We start from the raw sequence: 11,348 nt of genomic DNA on the forward strand, positions 1-11,348 counted from the left end.
GGACTGATCAGAGAGGCCGGCAGGTCGCTGCAGTCCGCCTTCAATGCTCTCCACAGGAGTTTTGACAGTAAGTAGTGTGTGTGTGTGTGTGTGTGTGTGTGTGTGTGTGTGTGTGTGTGTGTGTGTGTGTGTGTGTGTGTGTGTGTGTGTGTGTGTGTGTGTGTGTGTGTGTGTGTGTTTTCGACTGTGCAGGTGAAATGTTGTAAGTACTGGCCGGACGACACAGAGATTTACGGCGACATGAAGGTGACGCTGATCGAGACCCAGCTGCTGTCAGAGTACGTGATCCGGACCTTTGCCGTGGAGAAGGTAACACACACACACACACACACACACACACACACACACACACACACACACACACACACACACACACACACACACACACACAGTGTGTGTGTGTGTGTGTTGTGGTCGTGTGTTGTGTGTGTGTGTGTGTGTGTGTGGTGTGTGTGTGTTGTGTGTGTGTGTGTGTGTGTGTGTGTTGTGTGTTGTGTGTGTGTGTGTGTGTTGTGTGTGTGTGTGTGTGTGTGGGAGGATGTGTCCTATGCGTCAGGGGACCCCTGACTGGGCTGTCTATAAACTGAGAGCAGAGCTCACCCAACACAACTGCGAAATCGTGATAAGCCGATCCCCTGATCTCAAGGGCACAACACACACAACACACACAACACACACACACACACACACACACACACACACACACCACACACACACACACCACACACAACACACAAAAGAGGGGTGTCCCCCGGGGCAGCTGGCTGGTTCACTAATGANTGGCGTTCATCAGCAAGTGACAACTCTAGTCATATATCCTGTAATCTCACTTAATGTGTAGTTGGAACATGTCGGCACGTAGTAGAGTGCTCTTTTGTCACTACATGTGTCATTTCATTCACTTTGAAGGTACATGTTGAGCAATGACTCGCTGGGTCAAGCTAAGAAAGGTGACACCAGATGGAGTTAACTATGCAATTCAGAAATTGTGTAACATGGCCTCAAATTAAAGCGCATGAAATAGTCTGATACTATTCGTGAACAAATACCTAAGAAATGTAAATATATAACACTAAGTCTTGATTTATTTTTTATTTGTATTTTTAAATGATAATTTTCTCCTGTGGTCAGAGTAGGTTTATTATTTTGCCTGTCGCTACATTTTATTCGGTAATAAAAGCCTTTGTCATTTCATTTTTGCAAGTAATTTGTTTTCCTTTTAGGAATACATTTAGTCTTCCTACATGTTGGGAAATGATTCTACCACGGCATCACACTCTACTGTGCTCCAAAGCAATGATAGTATTCTGCTTTCATACAGCAGAGATTAAAGCCATTGTTTCAGTCAACAGTTTTCTTACGATTAGTTATTTTCCACACACTGGGCAATAATATTAACAATGCAGTTCTGAATAAAGCCCAATCTTGTGTTGCATTCCTAATGAATAATTATTTAGTAAACATTTATGCATTCTGAACCTGTATTTAAAATGTGTTAGTTGCAGCTGCATTACTCTATTTGCTTCTCTGTGATCAATACTTTTAATACAAAAAGAACATTTAGGATAGCATCTTAATCTCTAAGGAGATAATTTGATTGCTCCTCTAGCTTCACCATAGGGCAAAAACAGCCATTGTTATTGACTGATTTTATTACAAAGATACTTCGCAGTCATTACATGGGTTATGGGTTAAAAATCAGGTAAGAAATGAAGCGCAAAAGGCTCTTTTACATTGAGGACCTGTAAGTTAGCCATGCATACACATTTGTTTTAAATGTTTCAGAAGGATATCTTTACATTACATGTTAGACACTTTTATCCAAAGTGACTTACATACTGTGGACAATCCCAACAGGAGCACAACGACATGCTGACTGCAGTGAGGTTTGAACCTGTGACCCCCTGATCCCAACACCTACACACAACCCACTGCGCCACACACCTTTTTATTGCTACATATTGAATATGAACACTGTGTGAGCAATGTAAAATATAAGATGGCTGTGTATAGCTGGTTAAATGGTTGCGGTTTAGGGGGGAGGGTTTATTAAATATATACACTATATACTGTTATTTTGTATATATTTATTGCTGTACTTTTTTATCTTAATGTGTGCACATGTATACATGTGCCTGTTGATTGTGTCAAGGATATAAATATGTTATACATATTTTTATTTTTATATTCGGGATTGTGGGAAACGGTATTTCGATCTCTCTGTTCGTACACACAAACTGAAAGATTGACAATAACTTTGACTTGATTGACTAAAGAAAAAGACTGAATTAGTATGAAAGGTCTACTCAATTGAAATGAACTAGAGATGCCCGTTATCACTTACAAGTATATATTTGATGTAAAAGAGCTTAAATTAGCAGAACAGAAAAACACAATGCCTCTTTTCTCAAGACAACTTGAAAAAGATATTTCTAAACGCTGGTTTGATTCTGTCCGCTACCGTTTTAAATCCCCACATATCTTAATAATGTCCTCTCTCTTCCAAATCCCCTTATTCAATTATGGCAGCCTCTAATACATGTGTCAACATGTTTCATTAGTCTGTCCTCCTCTTCCACCAAAGAGATTAGCTCTCCCTTCTTTCTTTTTATTTACTAAATGCAGAAATATAATTTTCCCCAGGACAGAGGGAGAGAACTGTGAAAGAGAAAGTGATTATTTTTGTTCATCACATTTCATTCTAGTCGGCCAGCCAGAGATTATTTTTTTCCTGAAGAGACTATTAAATATGCTGCCTAACATTTACTTATTCAGCTTTCAATTTTGCTGCAGTCTACATTTAAATGCTTTGAGAATATTAGAGGGAGTGTGGTACTAGAGTGTGTGTTTTGTGTAAGTCTTGGCTATCTAACCCTGTTGCGTGAAATGCTTTTATCACTGAGCGAGTATTCATGAGCTTTATGCAATCGGACAATGCTAAGACTGTAAAAATATGACGTGGAGAAAGACTGCTTCATCTCAATAAGTGAGTATGAGCGTATGTGTGTCATAGAATGGGATCATTATTTCTATGAAAGTGCGTTCCCTTTGATGTTCCTTGTGGTAATTGTTGGGCGTTTCCAGTTCCTCAAAGGGTTTATAGCAGCTTCTATGTTGCTGAAGTCGGGGGGTGTATAGGCCGTGTGTAGGCAGGGACAAGATTAGAGTGCAGGCATGCTCTGCAGATGTATCCCGGTTACGGCGACTGTGCAGGACGGAGCACGAGAGCAAGGTATCACTGGTCATTATCATTCTGCTCCTGTTACACTCATCTCCTGATAGACCTCGTATCTCCATCCGCCCTGCTTCCCCGTCCCCTTCTCTATTCCACATATCCCTGTCTTCATCACTTTCCCCCTACCACTTGAATTGGTCTCGCTGGAAAGACAACATGAACAGAGGCAGAAACAAAGAGAGATAGAGGAGAAAGAAAACAATTAAATGGGAAAAGACATACATGGAAAGAAGGGTGCAGGCAAAGAGGAAGAAAGGTATGAGATGGATTGTGTTGTAATCACTGGTCCTTTGGCTGCCTGTAAAAGCAACATGCCTTTGGTCAGCCAATACCCAGTAAAACATATATTACAGTCTGAAGTCTAAATGATGCCCATGCTATTTCTCTTCCTCACCCCTCTTTCCCAGGGCCCACACTTTCTCATCTTGTCTGTAAACAAAGTTTCCACTGTGTCTTCGTCAGGAGTCCTACCCTTTGTTGTCATTGTTTCCTATTATTCCATGTGTTAAACTTCTCTGAACAGCCTAACTCACCTCAATCCTCCCTCCATCTCTTACTCGATCTCATGCGCTGCTCCAGCCATCCTACTTTGTATTTCCTCACTTTCCCTCTTGCCCCTGGTGACCTTAATTACAATGTAAAATTTTGATCTGGATCCAATTTCCAGCCTCTGACCACACAGCCCTAAGATTAATGCCCCATGGGTAAAATTCAATTAGGCTCCCCTCTGAATAAGGACTACACATGTTAGAAAAGGAGATTAAACAACAGGGTCCCACTATTGAATATTGGTATAAAAAACATTGGGGGTGAAGGTTCAGGTAATTATAAAAAAGGAGAGAGGGCAACAGCTACATATGAAGGATGACTAAATTAACTCCACTGCACTGAGCCTATGGGCTCATGCTGAGTTAAAGACCTAAATGGCCTCTATCATTCCATCAATGGGTCAATAGTCAATGAAATACTGTCAGTTGCCCTGGAAACCGACGCTATGCAACCGTATAAGGTTTATTTTCATCATTTGGGAATGTAAGCATTTGTGCCAAAAACAATCATTTTAAGCTACATGAGATAATCATGAACATGATTGTTTGATTCTTTAGATACAGGATTATGCAGCTCAAGCTATATGCTTGTGTAAAGCTACACTAGATGTCCTGTGTAACAGGTCTACTGGCATAAATTAAGCTTTATAAAATGTGTTTTATGTTTGGCAACATTTGGATTTAAATTGACCTCTAAAGTTTTAATATATATTACATTATAAAAAAGCCCTAACTTTTGTGTAACAGAATATATACTCTTCTGTTGTAATAAATGCATCAATCCACACTCTAGATTGGGTCTCTCTGTTTTATAACATATTTGACCAATTTAAGTGAAGCGTAATCTGCATCAACATTACTTTATGTCACATAACAATCCAGCTGTATGTGTTTTGAACATAAAACCTGACTACAGAGTGATTAATGAAGAGTCTGTAAGCTCCTCTGTTTCACTACAGGATTGAGTTTTTGACATTAGATCACAGGTGGCTTTAAATTCACCAATAGTCAGGGAATTTGATGTGTGTGTGTGCATATGTGTGACCAGCAGTGCGTGTCCATCCCCTTGTAAAGTGGGAGTTTGCTGTGTGTATGATGTGCCCTGTCAGTTCCTCTAAGTGAAGCTGCCAATAACGAGGCGTGACTAGCCTAAGAAACACAATTCAGGCTTCCGATCAATCTCAGAGGGGGGGGGGGGGGGCAGAGGGACCGGGACTGTCATGCACCTCAAACTCTGTCATTCGCTTCACCTCAAGGCACCCACTGAAGGTCACAGAGTGGCCTCAGTCCAGCCCCGTCAATCAGCATTAGACTCATGATTGTGATTATGCCATTAACAGGGATTGACTCATACATCATTGACCTCAAATATGGATTCTGATTCAGTTTTAGGTTAGAGACTCTGATTTCTGATTCACCATTATTATTATTATAAAGGAACTTAACATATATGGCTTAAAGGGCATTCCAAGTCCATATGTTATATATGCAAGTATATAAATGCAACCACATTTATATATATTAATACACACACAGTATGCCTGCATATTTTGGGCTAGGAATTATATTTGTTTCTGGAGGGGGAGTATCAGATGGTTGTGGTAATGAAGCAATTATAAGTTGTAGCTATAGTAGCCTGATTGTCAGATATCTACTAACCGGAGGCTTTTCTTCTCTATATGGCTGTGGGGACTGTGTGCAGCAGATTCAGGCTGCTGTAGAGCTCCACCATTTTAGCCCTCTGCTGTGTCAGGAGAAATTCCTGCCTGTGTGAGGACTTCTGTCATCCTGGCCTAATGTCTCTGCAGCAGCCTCCCAGGCTTCAAGCCAGACAACCCACCATGCCCTGTCTGCTGAACAGGGTGGAAGAGGTCACTGAAAAATTCTAAATGATCCTCCCTCGGGATGTATAATGAGGCTGACATTTTAAACTGGATGAAAGCGTGTGGTGTGAATACTTTTTGCAGCACCTTAATATTAATCGTTAACCTTGATACTAATCATATTTCTAGTTCACCAAAATATTCATTCAGGCTTTATTAAGAGGTTTTAGTTCAAGATGATAGTTTGAAGTTCTGAGATATACTATGCAAATGCAACCAATACTTTAGCAGTCATACCTTGTTTTGCCTGAAAACGGCTCTCCTTAGTGAGTCCTAAAGATATGGTGGCCTTGAAGTGCAAGTCAAAATAAAATTTCACAAAACACTACAGCATTTCACAAAACACTTCAACATTTAAAAAAACACTACAGAATAAAATAAAAAAACTACAGCATTTCATTTGTTTTGCTAAACCTCTCTAAAAAGGTCAAATGTCACTTGTTTTGCATCAATCTTGATACAGGGTACTTATTATATGTTATAGTTTGGATTCCTAAAGCTTTTAGTCTACCATCCCATCATTCAAGGGTGGTTTTCACTCATACTTGCCAACCCTCTCGATTTTCGCGGGAGACTCCCGATTTCATTGCCCTCTCCCGGTTTCCTCCCGGGGTCATATTTCTCCCGCATTTCTCCCGATTTCTGACAAAATCAGATTTAATCACGACTGTTTCCACTCGGACTTTAATACAGCTACACCATTGTTTGGTTTCCATGGTAGCGCGTCTCTTCAGTAGCGCGCAACTGAAAGTGAAGTTATGGTCATTTGTTCTGGAAATGTCATTTTCGAGCCTGATACCTGGAAAACAGGCTTGGGGCTTAACAGGTTTTAAGTAAAAATTATATTCTATGAAAATATATTGTTGATTAATTGTGGTAAGAGTTTCATCATCATTTTCATTGTCATTGTTATCACAAATAGAGGTATTTTGGGGGACTTTAAAGGATATTTAGCGAATATGTTCAACTTAAAATTAACAATATCTAATTTTAAATATCTATCATTATACAATAATGTGGTGCTTCCCTACAATCGAGAAAAGCTGCTTAAATACCATTTAAAATATGAATCCCATAAAGCCAAGCATTGGAGTAGTAATAATTTGCCAAACTACTCAGACTGTTTCATATTCATCATATAATATGAGAACAAGATTAAAATTCATTCATCAACGTTTTCATTAAAGGCAAGTATTAGTCTGATATAGCAATCATGTGAAACTTTGTACATTGCACTGAGCCCCACTGCACTTCTAGGTGTTTAAATAGCTTGCACCAAACACAGTGGCATGTTGACTCTATAAACTGCCCTCAGTGAGCTCAGACAGAGATGGCTATCTTGACCTGAACCTAGTCTATTACATTTGAGGTTAGATACAGATCAGGCTGGATATTCCCTTCATTTTCCCCACAGTATCTCCCAAGAGATCTACATTAAGCCTGCACAGTGACAATCTCCCAGGGCTTGGTTAATTTAATTCCCACTATGTGTCTTGCTGGCCTCTCCAGAAAAAGTGGTGCTGTTGGTGGGAGACCTACTATACATAGAAACCAAATGGTCCGTGTGCAAAGGCATCTGCAGTTACAAAGCCAAAGGGGTGGAAATGTTGGCAGTTTAGAGCCATTAACTGGCAAAAAAAATTCTATTATTGGAAACGGCAGATTTAATTATTTAAGGGCCCCTTAATTAGTTTGTTAAAGCTGAAACACCTTCAGGGCAGCTGTTTAGAGCAGCACAGGAATGCATTGGAGACTGCTGTGCCAAGGAAATAGGCAACAGCTAGATTTGCATACAGGAGAGTATACAATGCACAATACATTTGATAGTTTATACTAAGTATAAATTGAGTGTTATGGGACAGATACATCTACACGTACACTGGATCGTTACTGTTTACTGTCGTTGTACTGTAAATGAGTATCAAGGTGTCCATAATGACCAAAGCAATATTATATTTGCAACTTTAGTGAGTGTGTCTGCAGTAGTGAAAAGATGAAATGTAAATACATTTAAATTAATGTACAGTATGCTGTAAAGTATATCCCTTTTATGAACAACAATTACCCTATCATTTGGTTAAAGTTGTTTAACGATGTCCTAATTTAGTAAATCATTCTTATTTCAAATAGTTTGCTGTTCTCATCTCACTTTGTAGGTAACCAAAGCAGATAGACTTCATGGAATCTCACTGCAGTTGTCAGATGGAGGGCATAGTGCAGAATGCGATATTTGTTGATGGCTTTGCAGTCCATGCTTTTAATTTTCAAAGGTAAACATATACCTTATTCATGTCCATATTCATTTGGGATTGCCCTGTTGGTTGTCTGAAAAGATAAGCTCTTTTGAAAGTGCTGCTGTCTAATAACTTTTGAAACAATAAGACTAAATGACACCAAGGGGTTTCAAGTTTTGTTGAGATTGTTTCTGCTCAGGGAAGGACATATTTCCCTAAAATTGTGATTTATATTGACTACATTTTTGTTTTGTATAATAACTGTAATTGTACAACAATTGAAACACCATTCATAATCAGTGAAGGAGATTTAGACATTTCAGGATAATGTGCAAAAATAATGTGTGCTTACAATGGAAGATTTTCAACAACATTCAGTAAATGTCAAAGGTGCACTGCCTCCTAGATAGGACTTTATTTTATTGGTATGTATTTATCATTATTTGTATTTATTTAGGTATTAAAATACACTTTTTCAATATTCTTCGTCATCAATATTTGCGTGTGACATTATGTTTTGATTTTTCCACTGACATGATAGAAGAACAATAATATTTCAAGATTCATATTTAAGTAAAGATTAGTTGTAGAGAGAGAGAGCCGTGGTTAGTGAATAAAATATATTTTCCATTTGTCAGTTAAAATAAATGTATACTTTGTTCTTTAAGGTGATATTTATTAAGTACTTTGGTTGGTGATCATTATTGATGTATTGTTGAGGGTTCACGTCCGTCAAAGCTCCTTTAAATGATAATCTATTTATTGTGAAAAGTAATGGTTTGCTTTCCAAGCATGCACCCTGGTGTGTGTGGTTGGCAGCAGTCTCAGACGGGCAGATAGAGATCAGCAGTGACTGAAGCCCGGGGTTTGTCCTTCCAACGGCTCTGAAGGACAGCCTTGGGTTTGAGAAGACACTCTCATTGATTTTATTTGCCTGGTTATGGGATGGCTGAGGCATCACCTTCTGATCGTTAACATTGACCAAACCACCTTTTTGTGTTAAAACCATGGCTGTTCTGACATGCATACATGTGAACAGACTTGTTTTGGAGGGGAGTGAGTTGACGCCTTGGAAGCAGAGACGTGACTAAATCCTCCTGTGAAAATCATTGAATTCGCTAACATGTCACACGTTCTTGCCTTTCCCAAATAGGTTTATTGATTTTTCTCTTTTAAGATGTTTTAGACCTGTCCCTTGGGTACAAACACTGTATTAATTCTGGCTACAGGGCGATCAATATGAATGGCTTGCAGGGTACTGTTTGATATTAGGATATTTTTTAAAATCTTTTTTTAACTAGGCCTGGTTATCCCTGATGAAAAGCGAATAATAGAAAAAAAGCAACAACATTACTGTTAAGTAGTTTTTTGTTATCTATCTCACAGAATTATGCATTGGACCTCCCCTGAATGTCGGCAGTCTATTTGTCGATTATTTTGTGTTACAACTTTTTCTTCAAAAGAAATGTGTAAGACAGAGAGCGAGATGGAAATGGAGTGAAGTCAGTGACATGCACATTAAAGCAGCTGAGCAGTGAGCGTGATATAATCTGTTTATCCTCTACAAACTTTCTTCCCTCACTTTATCTACCCCAATCCCAATCCTCTATCTCCGTCTTTCAAAAAAAAAAAAGTTATTGAATTTTCAGTTTCGACGACCTTTCAAGTTTAGATCCTGCTGCTTGTGGGGGGCCAGGAAATGCACAGCGATGCCCTAGACTGGTGCATCGGAGCCAAAACGTGTGATGTTAAGATCAGGGCGTGCCTCAGGGGAGAAGACGAGAAGATATAATGTCAGATTTCTCATTCTTCTGGTATGTTCTATTACACTGGTGTGTGCTTGTATTGCTACATGGGAGTGGATAGAGTAAACAGTGAGCCTTGTTAAGGGGGGCTACAGACAGGGTCGTGGACGATCATATACAATGGAAGAGTAAAGGCTGCATAAAGATGAAGGGATTATGGTCATGATTCATCTGCTGGTGGAAGTGAATGTATGCCGTGGAAAAAGCCATGTGTTGAGGAGTAAAAGAGCATTGAACTGAGGAAGGTACATTACTTTGAAAATAGATCTAAATAGACGGAGAATTAATAATATATATACCGGTACTAGGATTACAGCATTGCAGTAGTATGCCTCCACCAACCAGTGGAATTGCAGTTTAAATCCATGTCTGTACAAAATGTCATCACTTTATCCTTATAAATATGTAATAGAAAATGTCCTAATTGTCTTCTGAAGAGTGGTAGTAATAACAAGTAGAACATTCCGAGACATTTTGACTCTGTGACTGAAACTTGAGTGCGTGTCCCGATGCTAACATTACCCCCGCTGAGTAAGTATTAATAGCATTAGTTGTATTGTTAAGGTAAAACGAATAATATCCATACATTTTAGCTCACTTTTAGCTGACTATTTGAACTGTTTACATTTTCGGATTCTTGTACCACATCGTTTCTGAACATCTTTAGACTATCACTGGATGTAGTTAACGACCGACAGGTGTGTTCAAAGATCAAAGCATTTCCACGGCAACGCCCTGCCAGTGAACGAGACACAGTCTGTCAGAGAATGTAGTGACAATAGTGTGCTGCATTGTTGCTTCTAAGTAAAAAACTGTAACTCCAATCAGTTAAAAAAGAGGAGGCGGAGCTGCTGTGATAAAACGCCATCCTGTTCTAACATCAAAGATTATCTCTGAAACAGTATGGAGCTCAAATGCTTTTTCTCTTGCAGGTTTATAACAAGGTGAGTTCCTTGTTTTATTTCCTGCTTTTTAAACACATGTGCTCTTCAGTACAGGTTAGCTTTGAGTGTTAGCGAGGCTTGCTAATGTAAACAAAGACGAGATTACGTCCAAAACACGTCAGGCATTGTTTCTGATAGCAATTTTCTGTGGGTCCACCACGTCAGATCAGCAGCAAATCTGTATCCGCTCGTTTCACACCCGTTTTTAAAAGATTTGGGTACGGAGGAAGATTTGCTGCTGATCTGACGTGGTGGACCCACAGAAAATTGCTATCAGAANAGCATTTGAGCTCCATACTGTTTCAGAGATAATCTTTGATGTTAGAACAGGATGGCGTTTTATCACAGCAGCTCCGCCTCCTCTTTTTTTTCAAGCGGACCCAAAATCCGCATTTCTCTAACAGGGCTGCAAAAGAGGGGTTTGAGCAGTATGAAACATGGCTACGATGGGGGATCTGTTTGGTATTTTAAGCAAAAAACTTCACAGACATGTTTTGTATAGGTATTTTTTTTAATTATTATTATTATTTTTTTATAATGGGACACAGGGTTCGGTCCGGAGGTTGAGAAGCCCTGATGTAGGGAAACAGACTTACACATATAGCAAACACGAGAGTCATCAGGTGTGTTCATCTGGTATCCTAAATACTCTGGTAGGATATTTAACTGATTGGAGTTACAGTTTTTTACTTAGAAGCA

At 39.2% G+C, this 11,348-nt stretch overlaps 1 protein-coding gene across 1 annotated transcript in view; it reads left to right on the forward strand.

Annotated features, from left to right (window-relative positions):
• Positions 1-11,348, forward strand: part of LOC104967672 (glypican-1-like) — a gene marked incomplete at its 3' end in the record, with an annotated part of 19,835 nt that overhangs the window by 4,510 nt on the left and 3,977 nt on the right. The window contains exon 2 of the mRNA XM_010797186.1: positions 1-67. This exon is cut by the window's left edge and continues 92 nt beyond it. Within this exon, the coding sequence (XP_010795488.1) occupies positions 1-67 (67 nt within the window). The remainder of the gene's footprint in view (positions 68-11,348) is intronic.

Source organism: Notothenia coriiceps, unplaced genomic scaffold (assembly GCF_000735185.1).
Source record: "Notothenia coriiceps isolate Sejong01 unplaced genomic scaffold, NC01 NC01_scaffold00037519, whole genome shotgun sequence".
Lineage (NCBI taxonomy): Eukaryota > Metazoa > Chordata > Actinopteri > Perciformes > Nototheniidae > Notothenia > Notothenia coriiceps.